Genomic DNA, 14,983 nt, shown 5'->3' with positions numbered 1-14,983 from the left:
TTATAAGATTGTTGTGTCAGGGCACCGTGTCTGGAACACTGTGTATGGCTGTAAGCGCCTTTCTGAATGCAAATCTTGTGTTGTGTTCTGCATCATATCCATGGCTGTCTACAGGTATCCATCATTAGCTAAGAGACAAAGTAGAGTAAAGTCAAACCTAGCCGGGCCCTGGATTCTACAATCAGTGTAAATAAACTTCAGCTCTGGAGGTTCCCCCCCTTCATGACCAGGCCTTTTTTTTCCCACAAATAGAGCTTTCTTTTGGTCGTGTTTGATCACCGCTTTTTTTTTTTATTTTATTTTTTTTACTTTCTGCTATAAAACATATCCAATAAAAAAAAAGTAAAAAAATCTAATTTCTTCATCAATTTAGGCCAATAGGTATTCTGCCACATATTTTTGGTAAAAAATCCCAATAAGCGTACCGTATTTGCCGGCGTATAAGACGACCTTTTACACTTAAAAAAACTGAGCAAAAAGGAGGGGTCGTCTTATACGCCGGGTCCGCTGCTGGTAAGCCTTCTGGCTGTCCGGTAATACTGTATGTAGCTTCGGCTACATACAGTATATACCACTGAACCAATCCCAGTGAGCGATGTATTCAAATGAATACAGAGCCTGCTCGGATTGGAGCAGCAATCTCTGCCAATCCGAGCAGGCTACACACAGTAGCCTGCTCCGATTGGCTTTGAGAGTGAGGCGCGGGCTGATGATGTAACAGCCTCCGCCAATCCCAGCAGGCTTTGTATTCATTAATAGAATACATTGCTCGCCGTGATTGGCTCCAGCACCAGAAGGAAGAAGGAAATGGCTCCAGCAAGAACGAAGAAGAAGAGGGATATGAAGCGTCGGAAGCCTCGAAATCGGGGGTCGTCTTAAACGGTGAGTACGGGCAAAACATTTTAACTGTGCAGGTTTTTAGGGGGTCGTCTTATATGCCGGGTCGTCTTATACGCCGGCAAATACGGTATATTGATTGGTTTGCGCAAAAGGTATAGCGTCTACAATATATGGGATATATTTATGGAATTTTTATTTATTTATTTTTACTAGTAATGGCGGTGATCAGCAACTTATAGCGGCACTGCGATATTTTTGTGGACAAATCGGACACTAACAATTTTTTGCGAAAAAGTGACACTAATACAGTGATCAGTGTTGAAAATATGCACTGTCACTGTACTAATGAGAATGGCTGGGAAGGGGTTAACATCAGGGGCGAGCAAAGGGTTAACTGTGTGCCTAGCTAGTGTTTTTGTACAGCGTGGAAGGTTCTTTTATACTAGGGGAAGACATTGATCTTTGTCCCTGCTTTGCAGGAACACGGGATCCATGCCTTCCCTACTGACAGAATGGCAATCTGCCTTGTATATATAGGTAGACTGCCGTTCTGCCTCTGTACCGATTGATCGGTGGTGCCGGTGGACATCGAGTCGTGGTACCCACTGATCAGCTTCCACTGTGTATAATCACAGTGGGAGCGAGTTGGCAGTGGCGAGCATTTGTGCCCACTACCCGGAAGTCCAGGATCACGTATATATACATGATCCTGCACACAGCGGCTGCCCTGTAGCAATATATTTGCTATAGGGCGGTGGGAAAGGGACTGTCAGCAATTTACAACATTGCAGGTAAAAGCAAAAAATGTAAAGAATGTTACATCTTTGCAGTATTTTTCCTTTCCATAAATCATTTTATTTATTTTTTGCTTGCAATGTGCCTCTGAACTTGCCAGAGAACAGGCATGCGCAGGGGGTGTGCCAGGTGTGCCTGGGCACATCCTAATCACACTTTGCGGTGCTGATTCCCTCTACTGCCTAGGCTTCTCCCTGTGTTGTGCTCCCCCACTGCAGTACTGCTGACATCCCTCCTCCCCTCTCCCCCGGCTGCTACGGGGGGGGGGGGAGGATTTTTCAGGATGGAGAGTGGGGGAAGGGGCTAGTTAATAGATATGCTTGTAGATTAACTGGCATCTGTCTAAGGCCCCTTTCACACTTGTGCGACTTGTCCTGCGACTTGGGACTGCAAAGTCACATGGCAAGTCATACCCCATGATTTCTAATGAGTAACGTTCATATCTGTGCAACTTCAAGTCGCGGTGACTTCAAAGTAGTCCTTGCACTACTTTGGTCTGACTTTGATGCGATTTGAGGTCCATAGACCTCAAGAAGATTACACAGGCATTGCTTCAAGCCGCTTCAAAAATCACGGCCAGGTCGCACAAGTGTGAAAGGGACCTAAATTGGCCCTAATATGTGTATGAATGTGAGTTATGCCTCCTACACACGATCAAACAATCCTGTGGAAAAGTCCGGCGGACTCAAGTCCGCTGGACACTCCTCCCGTGTGTGGGCTCCGGCGGACTTTTTTTACCCAAAAGTCCGGCGGACTAAGAAAGTATTTTTGCACTCCAATCTGTCCGCCGGACTCGCATTTCGGCGGACAATCCGGCCGTGTGTGCCAGTCCGCCGTACTTTTGAAATGAACGGACTTTTCCCGCGCGGAGAAAAGTCCGCTCATTTTGAGCGCGCCCCCAAGGTAGCCAGGGCCAGCGAAGGAGGCGTCGCTGGCCCCGTCAACTGGTATGGACTTAAAGGGGAGTCCCTACGCCGAAAAATCAGTGTGGAGGTCCCCCCCAGGTCCATATCAGACCCTTATCCGAGCACGCTACCCGGCTGGCCAGGAAAGGGGGTGGGGACGAGCGAGCACCCCCCCTCCTGAGCCGTACCAGGCCACGTGCCCTCAACATGGGGGGGTGCCTTGGGGAAGGGGGGCCTCGCGGCCCCCCCACCCCAAAGCACCTTGTCCCCATGTTGATGAGGACAAGGGCCTCTTCCCGACAACCCTGGCCGCTACATAACCCTTCCCCACATAGGGTGGGGGGCCGCTATCCAGGGGCCACCTTATTAAAGGGGGCTCCCGGATTCCAATAAGCCCCCTGCTCGCAGACCCCGACAACCAACGGCCAGGGTTGTTCGGAAGAGGCCCTTGTCCTCATCAACATGGGGACAAGGTGCTTTGGGGTGGGGGGGCGCACGGCCCCCCCTTCCCAAAGGCACCCCCCCATGTTGAGGGCACGCGGCCTGGTACGGCTCAGGAAGGGGGGCGCTTGCTCGTCCCCACCCCCTTTCCTGGCCAGCCGGGTAGCGTGCTCGGATAAGGGTCTGATATGGACCTGGGGGGACCCCCACGCCAATTTTTCGGCGTAGGGATTCCCCTTTAAGTCCATACCAGGTGACGGGGCCAGCGACGCCTCCTTCGCTGGTCCCCGCGACCTGGAGACGCACTCAAAATGAGCGGACTTTCCTCCGCGTGTGTGGGCGAATCCGTTCATTTCAAAAGTACGGAAGATAGTCCGGCGGACTTAGTACGCCGTATTAGTCCGCTGAAAAAGTGCCGTGTGTGGGCAAGTAGCTCATTCGGAAATTCCGGCGGAAAGTCCGGCGGACAGTCCGGCGGAAAGTCCGCCAGACTAAGTCCGCTGGATAGTCCGCTACGTGTGTACGCGGCATTAGGGACCTTAGAGTGTAAGCTCCTTGAGGGCAGGGACTGACACATGAATGCATACCTCCCAACTTTTTGAGATGGGAATGAGGGACACCTATCAGCAAAAGTATGGAGGCGTGGGACACACCCCTTGCCACACCCCCTTAAAGGAGAATTGTACAAAAAAACAAGATTGGTTAAACCCACAAAGTGCTTTTTTTACCACTACTATTCCTTTATATTGGCTCTTGGAATTTACAAATGCAGCAATTTAGAAATTGGATGAAAGGTTTAGCGCTGGAAAACAGTTTTAAATACATATACAGCTATACAGATCAGACCAACATGAGGGACAAATGAGGAGCAATGAGGGACATTGTTCCAAATCAGGAACAGTCCCTCAAAATCAGGGACAGTCGGGAGCTATGTGAATGCACAATATAGTGTAAAATGCTGTGTAAATTTATGGTACCTCTAATAAAAAAAAAAAGTCCTTTTCTAAATGAACATATTGAACACACTCATTGTGTTCAGTCATAACTGAAGCATAGTAAACTGTGTTTACTATGTTTCATTTTGTGAATGAACAGGAAGCCACTCAGCACAGAGCACTATCCATTCATTCACTGTCCAGTGCAGCTGAGGCTGCAGAGAAAGGCATGTGCGTTTTGAGTTTTGGGGTGCACACCCTAATGCAATAGGATGCGCACACCTATGGAACTGACACACTAGAAAGTACCACAGCCTCCTTCCTCCTTGCAAGTCATAGCCCTCTCCTCTTCTGGGAATGTCTAATTACCGTCTGTTCTGGCCCAGCTTCTCTACCCCACCCCCTGACTTCATACATAACGGCACTGTACTCCCACTGGCTCCTAGAGTGGACGGGGAGATGCAACTTTGCTTGTTTCCGAGGACCAGCCAGATCTTGGTGTCATGGAGGATCTTGCCATAAATGATGCAGACTCTGTGAAAGCCTGAGCTTGTGATACTGCAGTGGTGCTCCACACAGAGGCAGGAGTCCCGTCTGGAGCTGAAGGGGAACAAGGAGCTATTTGTTCAGCACAGAACTGTGCCGAAAATACACCGAAGCCTCTGGTGGCCACCATGTTCAGCTGAACTGCCTTCAGCTGTAAGGTTGGCAGGGAAGCATGCAATCTACTGAGCGGCTATCATGTGTGCAAATGCAGCTCTGGGAGTGACTAGCTTGGTGTGTGCCGAGAAATAGGAAAGAAGGAGCACCCACAATGCCACATCTGTAATGTATCAAGGGAAAACAAAGAAGTTACCAAATAGATATCAACAGGTCGGACTTTTATGCATTATTATTATTATACAGGATTTATATAGCGGCGTCAGTTTATGCAGCGCTTTACAACATTAGGGTAGACATTACAATACAATACAATTCAAGACAGGGGGAATCAGAGGGCCTGGAAGCAAATAGGAAAGTAGAAAAAAAAATTTTATTGAAAAATACAATATAACAGTGTTCAAAACAATATAAAAATCATATGAAATGATATCATTTGTACATTGAGCCCTTGTGCGTCGCATATACGCGTTTCGCCATAAAGGCTTCCTCAGGACACGGAAAAAGGTTCAAAGATGTAGCAAGAGAGAGCAACAATAAATCTCACTATCTTCAAATGAGCTGCGCCTCAAATGTCATAGCAACCAGGACAGATCCAAATATATGGAGCGGTCAACCACGCTGTGATAGCGTGGACAGCAAGTGGCACATTCTGATGAGTACAAACAGAAATTGATAGCTGCTTATAGCAGGGGCAGGAAAGAAGTCTCACTCAGTATATTACCATCAATGGGGACGGCCAATAGAGGACATAATCCCATCCACATGAAGCTTAGTAGATGCTGGTGACACATAGTATGGCCAAACAGCATATAAAGTCTAAAGGTAAAAGTATTTTTGTGGAGAAAATGAAGGCATACCCCTGGAAGACAGCCCAATGCTGTGCACCTGGAGCGGGGAGCCTTGCAACTTTGCTCTTGTTTCCAAGGACCAGACAGATCTTGGTGTCATGGAGGATCTTGCCATAAATGATGCTAACTCTGAGCTTGTGCTCCAGACAGAGGCAGGAGTCCCGTCTGGAGCTGGAGGGGGAACAGCACAGAACTGTGCCAAAAATACACCGAAGCTTCTGGTGGCCACCAGGTTCAGCTGAACTGCCTTCAGCTGGAAGGTTGGCAGGGAAGCATGCAATCTACTGAGCGGCTGCCATGTGTGCAAATGCAGCTCTGGGAGTGACTAGCTTGGTGGATACCCTCAATTTCACATTCTCCTCCTGGGCTCTTAACCACTTCAGTCCTGGAAGATTTGGCTGCAGAATGACCGGTACATTTTTTGCGATTCGGCACTGCGTCGTTTTAACTGATAATTGCGCGGTCGTGCAATGTTGTACCCAAAAAAAATTGACGTTCTTTTTCCTCCCACAAATAGAGCTTTCTTTTGGTGGTATTTGATCTCTTCTGCGGTTTTTATTTTTTGCTCTATAAACAAAAAAAGAGCAACGATTTTGAAAAAAAAGCAATATTTTTTACTTTTTGCTATAATAAATATCCCCCAAAAATCTATAAAAAAGAAAAAATTTTCCCTCAGTTTAGGCCGATATGTATTCTTCTACATATTTTTGGTAAACAAAAATCGCAATAAGCGTATATTGATTGGTTTGTGCAAAAGTTATAGTATCTACAAAATAGGGGATAGTTTTATGACATTTTTACTATGATTTTTTTTTTTTTTTTTTTTAGTAATAGCATTAATCTGCGATTTTTATCATGACAGCAACATCAGACACTTTTGACACTATTTTGGAACCATTGTCATTTATACAGCAATCAGTGCTATAGAAATGCATTGATTACTGTGTAAATTACAGTGGCAGTGAAGGGATTAGTTGGCGATGAAGGCTTGTGTGTCCTAGGGAGTGATTCTAACTGGGGGGGGGGGGGGCTACTTTGGATATGACAGCGATCACTGCTCCTGATCACAGGGAGCAGTAGATCTCTGTCATTACACAAGGCAGAATGGGGAAATGCCTTGTTTACAAAGGCATCTCACCGTTCTACCTCTCCACATCGCAATCATGGGCCGCCGGAGAGCGTTCTGTCGACGTACATCTGTGTGCAGCGGTCGGCAAGTGGTTAAAGAGGAAAAGCTTTTTTAGGGCGGATTGCAGGCGCTATTTCTAAAGCTATAGTGCCTGCAAAACGCCCTGGTGTGAAAGGGGTCTTAGGAGGGTATTTCTGGAAGTGTGGGGAGATTTTCTCTCACTTCTTGTGGTGTTTGCATAACATAAAACAGACCTGTTCTCAATGGGACAAAGATGCATTTTATTATATATATAGATTCATTTTATTCTTCACTGGGTGCAAGCTGGTTATATTATATCACTTTTCCCCTCACACCCCTGTCCTGTGTGCCATGACACAATGTGTGGAGGGGAATGTGTCAGTCACACAGGGACAGGCTGTATGAGAGGGAGCTCAGCACACAGGCCGGATGCTCGGTGTCAGGCCGGCCTGGAAGTGACGTCAGTCCGGGGCGGCCCGAGCTGTGTCTTGTGTGCGGGTGTGGGATCTGCTCAGGGAATCCCATTGAAGAAGAGGACGCCCGGTAACCGGGAGGGGAGAGGCAGCCATGTCTATGGAGGATCCGTTCTTCGTGGTGAAGGGGTGAGAAATGGCGGGGAATGGGGGTGGCATGCACCGGGTGGGCTATACAATGTATGGGTTGATCTATACAGGGGCCCTGATATCTTGTGTGGTGCTGCTTATCTATAACAAAGGTGTTATTACCAGGTATGCTCCAATTGGAGGGGCTCATTCACACGGGCAGGAAAATGCTGTATTTGAATGTGTCCATCAGATAGTGTTGTGTTCATCTATAGTAATCAATCGACCTGCACACACAGCTGCATCTATACAAAAATGTGCGTTACGTTGAGTCGCACACACAAAAAAAAAATAGAACGCGGCTGCAGATTTGAAGTACTTCAGACATGTATTTTACGCAAAATCTTTCCCCCTCCCTCCGTGTGAATGAGCCCTAAGTTCACACCACCGACTATCAGCAGATTGCTGCGTTCCCTGTTAGATATACATCACCGCTGGACGCAGAACCGCTCCGCGCAATAGACGCATACAAACTGGCTGAGAACCTGCGGCCGAAACGCCAACTCTGAACACACACTCGCTACATCCACAGTCTGTAGTTGTATGTTACGGCTCGGGTGATTGGTTACCGCAGCAGTACCGAGTACAAGTCTGATAGTCATCTGTTGCGCAAATAAAGCTGCTGTTTTCCCCTGCATTGCGGTTTCCTTTGAATGGGCTGTAAATCGCACCAGACTGCACAAAAAGGACTTTTGAAAAATGAGTCGCACCAAATCATGTGGTACTGCACTACCATATGATCCTGTGCCCACACATGCACTGCGTTCGCGATGCCGATAACAATGTATTGCAGCTGCAGCAGATGGCAAGGTAGTGCGTTTTTGAGCGACGTGCAGGAAAAGTGTATGGAACGTGCCTTTTCAGGCATTGCATTCTAGTGTGGACCTGCTCGTAGGCTGGGTGCACATAGATGCAAATTGGATGCATTTTTAACCGCATCCAATTCGTTTATGTGAGACAATTGAGCCGGTTCACATATGTCCGGAGCAGCTGCAGTGCGGCTTTGAAAAGGGTCCTGTGCGTTTTTTGGGTCCGGTTCATGTGCGAATTCAGGTAAAAATTCACACCTGAACCGGTGAACAGAAACACTCCAGACTGCAAACCGCAGCTAGACATGGGTGAACCCGGCCTTAAAGTGGTTCTAAAGCCTTGGTGTTTTGTACCTATTAAAGCAGACCTTTACACATAACAACTTAAAGTGGAGTTCCACCCAAAAATGGAACTTCCAATTTTTGGAATCCCCCTTCCGGTGTCACATTTGCCACCTATAGGTCAAGGTATTTGCTTCTGGACATAGAGATCTGTGGATATGTACGCCATATCCGTCACCTCTCCCGCCCCCCCCCCCCTGTCTTCTGGGAGACACACAGGTCCCAGAAGACAGCAGGGACCTGTGGGATCGTGCATGCGCTGTAGGGAACCAGGCTTTGAAGCCGCAGGGCTTCACTTCCTGATTCCCTTACCGACGATGACGGCCCCTCCACTTGAGATCCGAGGGACAGATCGGCTTCGGGTGCCGACATCGCGGGCACACTGGACAGGTAAGTGTCCATATTTTAAAAGTCGGCAGCTGCATAAAAAAAAATTCGTCAGGACCTCCGCTTTAATAAAAAATAATGTTCTTTAAAGGGTAAGTTCACCTTTTACAGAAAACTCTATAAGGTGAACTTACACGGGTCCCCCTCCACGTCGCTGACCTGGACCACCGATATCTCTGGTTCTAAGCCCCCGTATAGTCCGGGGCCTTAAAATTCTCTCAGCTAGAATGTCCCTCCTCAGGAGGGATGTTTGGGGCATTCTGGTGAGTGCTGTCACATGGGCATTGCCATCCTGTCAGCTATGAAGGCGAGGAAGGAGAGAGGATTTCTAAGCCCCAGGCTCCTGGTGCGGATAAACCGGGGCTTAGAACCAGAGATATCGGCTGGCTAAGGGGGGGGGGGGGGGGGGGGGTGAGGAGGGGCACCTGTGTAAGTTCACTATACAGATTTTTCTGTAAAGGTGAACTTACACATTAACAAGAAACATACATTCTACATTAATAATTGTGCTACCAAAATTAGTGGTGCTGTAAATTGCCTCCAGCATTGCTCCTGTTTCCTCTTGCTGGAGGCTGCCATTTTGTTGAAGCCCAGAGCCCCTGAACAGCAGTAAATCAAGAAGCGGAACTAAACTCATCAATTTCACAGTTTCAAAAAAGTTACATTCCTGGAATGCCGGGATAGCTAACTGTCACATTTGCTTGTTTATTCAACCAAACTGTCAAAACCATCAAATGACTGATGTCATAACTGATCACATGTGAAGCACCATGGTGGTTGCAGATCAAACAGAAGCAGCTTCCTTGGCTGTAAACGACAGGAGGTTTTAACTCTGCTTTGAGTCTGTCAGCAGATCAACCTCTACAAACTCGACGGTGCCTAAAAATAGAGAGCAACTGAGCATGAGCAGAGTGAGACGCTGTATTAGTGGATTTTAAACAGTATAGGCACTTATTATTAATGTTTTACATAGCTATACCTAAAGGTATAATGAGCTGCAGCGGCACCTGCACACCGCTGACACCTTCCACGGTGTTTCTTCTGGGTTCATGGGCTCCGGTGCTGTTACGTCACTCCTGTGCTGAGCAATCACATCACTCCCGCGGGAGCTGCTGGTCACGGCACAGTGCTCTGAAGAAATGTCACGGGCGGCCGTTCCTTTAGAGCGCATGCGCCAATGATGTAATCAGTGGTGTATATAGTAAATAATTCCTAAACGGTGCAAGAGGAGATAGAATTCAGCTTTTAGCTATGGATAAATCAAGTTATCTACTGCAGCTAAACTCGGACAATGCTTTCCTATGGCCCCATTCACACACTGCATTTAGCGACGATTTCGTTACATGGGGTTTGGTGCTGTTAGAAAAAATAAATCTGACTGCGTCCAGGACCGATTTTATTGCAGCTATCTGCACATAACCACAGGTAATCACAGTGAACTATTTCACCTGCGGATAGCAGCGGCAACAAGGGGAGAAAAATAGAAAGCACATCAGAAATGGCAAGAATGTTCCAACGCAACTGCATGTAAATGCAGGGTAGTGCCTGGTATTGAAGTCTTTAAAGTGATTCTAAAGCTTTGGTGTTTTTTTTTTTTTTTTTTTGTTTTGTTTTTTCACCTTAAAGCAGAACTAAACCCATTGATTTAACGGTTTCAAAAAACAGTTACATTCCAGTCATTCTGGGAATGTAATCGTCACATCGGTTATGCTTTCAACCTAACTGTCAAACCATCAAAAGGCTGGAGGCATAACTGATCACATGTGCGGCACCATGGCAACAGCAGATTAAACAGGGGCTAAGATGGGAGCTTCTATGGCTGAAAAGCATAGAAGGGTTTAGTTTTTGGTTTAATGCTTTTCCTGCATTAACCACTTCCATCCCATTGTATGCATATATATGACCTCATATTGAAGTGGTTATACTGGGATCGTGGTTGAGGCTTCAACCATGTTCCTGGTATCATTCTTTACACTGGATGATTCCCTACACGATAAAGGCAATCCTAGCTGCTATACAGCCGCTGGATTACTTGTACAGCGCCCGATCTGGGGAGCCTGGTAATGATGCGACCAGGAACATTGGCTTCCCCAGAAACCGTGAGAGGAACTGATGATGTCCCACCCATTGTTTGAAGTCAGAGACTGGAAGCAACAAGGATTTTAAGCCATTGCTGGCTTGTGAAGCAGCAGACCCAATCTTGGTGTGATCTGCTACTTTGGAGGTCAGAGGAGCAATCTGGGGTCTAATATACCTGTATTATTCTTTTCTTCTTTTTTTTTTTTTTTCTTTTCAGGTCTTCCCTTATGGCAATATCCCAGTATCTTTTTTTTTTTTTTTTTTTATTTTTTTATTTTAACCTCCATAGCGGTAATCCTGAGTCTGGCTCAGGTTGGAAATTTACTAGCAGGAGCGGTAACCCCGAGCCAGACTCGGGATCGCACCGCTGGATGCAGGGGAGGACACAGTGAGACTTAGGCCACGTACACACGGGCGGATTGTCTGCCCAACTAAGTTCGTCAGACAATCCGACAGACAGTCCGTTCAACTTTTGAATGAACGGACTTGACCACACACGATGAACACGATGAACAGACAGTCCGCTGAAAGCTTGCACGATGACGTGTACAGCACGTACGACGGGACTAGAAATACGACGTCCAATACACTGCAATGCAACCTTCGGCGTGTAAATCCTTTCTGAGCATGCGCCATACTTAGTCCCTCCAACTTGCCTACTCACGAGCGGACTGTCCGCTGAAACCAAGTTTGGACGGACAAAATTACGGAAATTCCGAAAGACTTAGTCCGTCAGACTGTCCGCTGAAAAAGTCCGCTGAAGCCCACACACGAGCGGATTGTCCGCTGAAACACGTTTCAGCGGACTAAGTTGGGCAGACAATCCGCCTGTGTGTACGCGGCCTTACTTACCTTGTCCCCTGGATCCAGCGATGTCCGCCGCGCTGTGTGATCGAGCTGTCCTCCGCTCGATTCACAGTGCCGAATGCCTTTTTCAGTGTTTTAGGATTTGATTACATTATTGAATAATTTTTATTATTCTTTATTATATTATAAACTTTATCATACCCGGGATGTCTGCTAGACTCTGGTTTGAAGAGATTTAAGAGCGTTATTCCTAAGAATTACAGGACTAAAAAATAAAACGCCAGATTTCCATGCAAAATAATTGTACCGCTTTCAGCACCTAATTCCAGACTGAATCATACCGCCAGGGAGGTTAAGCAATGATAGGTTTTAATGTAAAAGTTATCCTAGCAGCTAATTGGCTGCTGGATCACTCTTACAGCTCTCCCAATCCAAAGGGGAGCCTAGGACTAAAGCTGGCGGTACCTCCAGCTAGTCACAGAGATGACTGAAGACCAGAACTTCCCTGATCAACCAGAAGCAACAAATCATTTTGTCACTTCCAGTTTCGGTCAAAACTAGCCATTACTGGCCTGTGCAAGCGTCGGATCAAACCAGTTTTGGTTTGATCTGATGCTTTTAAGGGCAGAGGGGAGATCTGGGTTCTGTCACTACCCATGCTATCCCAAGGGATGTTTTCCATCCCTTGTAACGGCAATAAAGTTGTTTAAAAAAATAAAATGTAAAAGCACCCCATCCCTCCATGATCACACGCAAAGGTGAACACACGGGTTGGTCCTGCACGTATACATTAACAGCGATCACACCACACGTGAGGTATCACTGCAAACGTCACAATGACAGCATTGGTTCTAGCGCCAGGCTTCTAAAGTCCATGAAAGTACGGTATATTTTTTCCAAACAAAATGTATTTCAAATACCGAATAACGTAAAAAATTGCAACACCCGCTATTTTATGCTCCGCTTTAAAAACAATATATAATGTTTGGTGCTTCTAAGTAATTTTCTAGCAAAAAAAAAAAAAGAAGATGTTAACATGAGTGTGAGAAGTGTCAGAATTGGCCGGGGGGATGAAATGGTAAGGCTTCATGTACACGGGACGTTTTTACAACCTCTCCTGAACGATTTAACTTGACGGATTGTAAACCACATTTAAAATGTCTGTTTTACTGCATTCACATGCTGCTTTTGCGTTTTTAGAAGCTTTTCTTAAAAAGAAAAAAAATGTTTTTTTTTTTTTTTTAATGGGCGAAAAAGAAAAACGCCTATAAACGAAACGCGGGTTACCACATTTAGCCACGTTTGGCGTCTGAACTAATTTTTTTGCCTTAAAAAAAGGCCTATAAACGCAACTGCCTAAAAACGACAGTAAACAAACGTGTGTACATGTACACATGAGATGACATTGAATGAGTTCAGGGGCAGTTGAAAAAAATGCCCAACTGCCTCTGAACGTCCGTTTAGCAGCAGTGTACATGGGGCCTTATGGTCCCATTCACACATGTGAGAGACCCAGTGGGGTTCCCAGCGATTACCACTGAAAACAATGGAAGGCTGACAGCCCCCACAACTAATCATGGCTGCTCATGTGAATAGAGCCTCCAGGCCCCCCTCTGATACAGTTCTGGCCGCATACAATCTAGTCACAGCTAATCGGCCAGGATGTATACAGCCATAGCCTAGTATACAGCCTTAGCACAGTTTTGCTGCATCCAGTAGAACAGAGAAAACTATCCACTGCTCTTTGAATGTAACCTGAAAGCAGAATTTCATCCACAGACCTCTATATAAATTCTTAATGCAAAAAAATTGTAGTGGGATGAAAAGTACACACATTGCCTTTTGTTTTCTGTATAATGCATTCATTAGTGTAGCAGATACCACATCCAGCACCAGACTTAGGCCAGACATACACGGTTTGTGCTGAACCGGCCCAGATTCGAACCATTAATGGGCAGGCTGAATGTAATGCTGGCCATACACTATATGAAAAATGGGGCGAACCCAATTTAAAAAAATTAACATTCGGCTGCGGGCGCAAATTATGCTGCCATCATGTAATGACCGATAAATTGTTCAGTGGACATAAATAAATACATTTTTATGTTTGTTTTTTTACATATACCTAGTGCAGACAGGTCTGATGGGAAACGCATTAACCTTTCAATTTATCGCTCGTTCGGCAGAAATTTTTAAACTTGTCCTTTGTGTTTTCAGCTCAAAAACGTCCAAACAATTATCGATTTTTGTGCCCATTAACTGGCCGGGAAAAAAACGAGCTGTCTAATGGCCGCAGCGGCGGCCATCTTGGTGCACCCATCGGTGTTTACAATGTGATCGCTCCGTCAAATGATGGAGCGATCACTTGTAAACAAACCGGCATCATGATGACGCTGGTTCCTCTCCCCTCTGTGTACAGATCTGTACAGTGGAGGGGAGAGATCGGATGGCAGCAGCGCTGTGGGCCGCATGTGTAGTGCCCACCGCGCTGCTCTCTGACAAGTGCAGTCACAGTCATCCCTCAACACACCCTGCCAATACACTCTGCCATACCCAGCCATGCTCAGCCAATATTACAGTGGGGGAGATGTATATTACAGTGGGGACTATATGGTGGTGGAATTTTCACAGGTTTTTGCAAATTCATTTATTATTTGCTGATCCAAAAAATGATCCGATCTGTGACTCTGATCCGAGAAACGATCTGATCCATGAGTTTTTTGATCCGTTGCACCCCTAGCAGCCAGTGTCACCTGCCAAAAATGAAAAATCGGCTTAAAATATTGGCCGCAAAATTCGGCATTTTATATCGGCCGGCCCGATTTTCTAAATATCGGCCAGAGAAAAACCCAGATCAGTCGACCTCTACTACCCTGTTGTTAGTAATTAAGGATGAGCTCCGGCGTGTTCGCACACCCCAAGTGCAGAGCCTGCCAGGAAGTCGGCACTGTGCTGCTCTAATCACAGGCAGTGAGACATTTCCCGATCTCTGCAGCCGCACATCGGGACAATGTCTCACTGCCTGTGATTAGCACAGTGCAGTCCCGACTTCCTGGCGGGCTCTGCGAACACGCCAGAGCTCATCATTATTAGTAATACCATACTAATATAATATATTATATTGCGTACTGTCTGTCATGTTTTAAAAAAATGATAAATCATGTCATGTCAGTGTGCTATACTATACCAAATGACAAATTCAATGACAACAAGGGCATACATTTTATAGTATACTAGTACTACAGAATAATAAATAGCATGCCATTCCATTTCAAATCAGTTTAAATTTTTTTTTTTTTTTGCTACATCACGATGTACTGTAAGACATTTAATTAATACCATACTGCATGGCACAAAAGGCACAAAGTAATACATGTTGT

At 46.1% G+C, this 14,983-nt stretch overlaps 1 protein-coding gene across 1 annotated transcript in view; it reads left to right on the top strand.

Annotated features, from left to right (window-relative positions):
• The first annotated feature begins 7,018 nt into the window (after window positions 1–7,018).
• The window catches only part of STX6 (syntaxin 6), a 42,951-nt gene continuing 34,986 nt past the window's right edge, over window positions 7,019–14,983 (top strand). The window contains exon 1 of the mRNA XM_077453104.1: window positions 7,019–7,179. Coding sequence (XP_077309230.1) covers window positions 7,145–7,179 — 35 coding nt within the window. The 5' untranslated portion in view covers window positions 7,019–7,144. The remainder of the gene's footprint in view (window positions 7,180–14,983) is intronic.

The sequence above is a fragment of the Lithobates pipiens genome, unplaced genomic scaffold (genome assembly GCF_037356315.1).
Source record: "Lithobates pipiens isolate NorthernLeopardFrog02 unplaced genomic scaffold, aLitPip1_a1.2 Scaffold_23, whole genome shotgun sequence".
Lineage (NCBI taxonomy): Eukaryota > Metazoa > Chordata > Amphibia > Anura > Ranidae > Lithobates > Lithobates pipiens.
The sequence above is the reverse complement of the archived record's forward strand: the minus strand, read 5'-3'. Positions and strand labels throughout refer to the sequence as shown.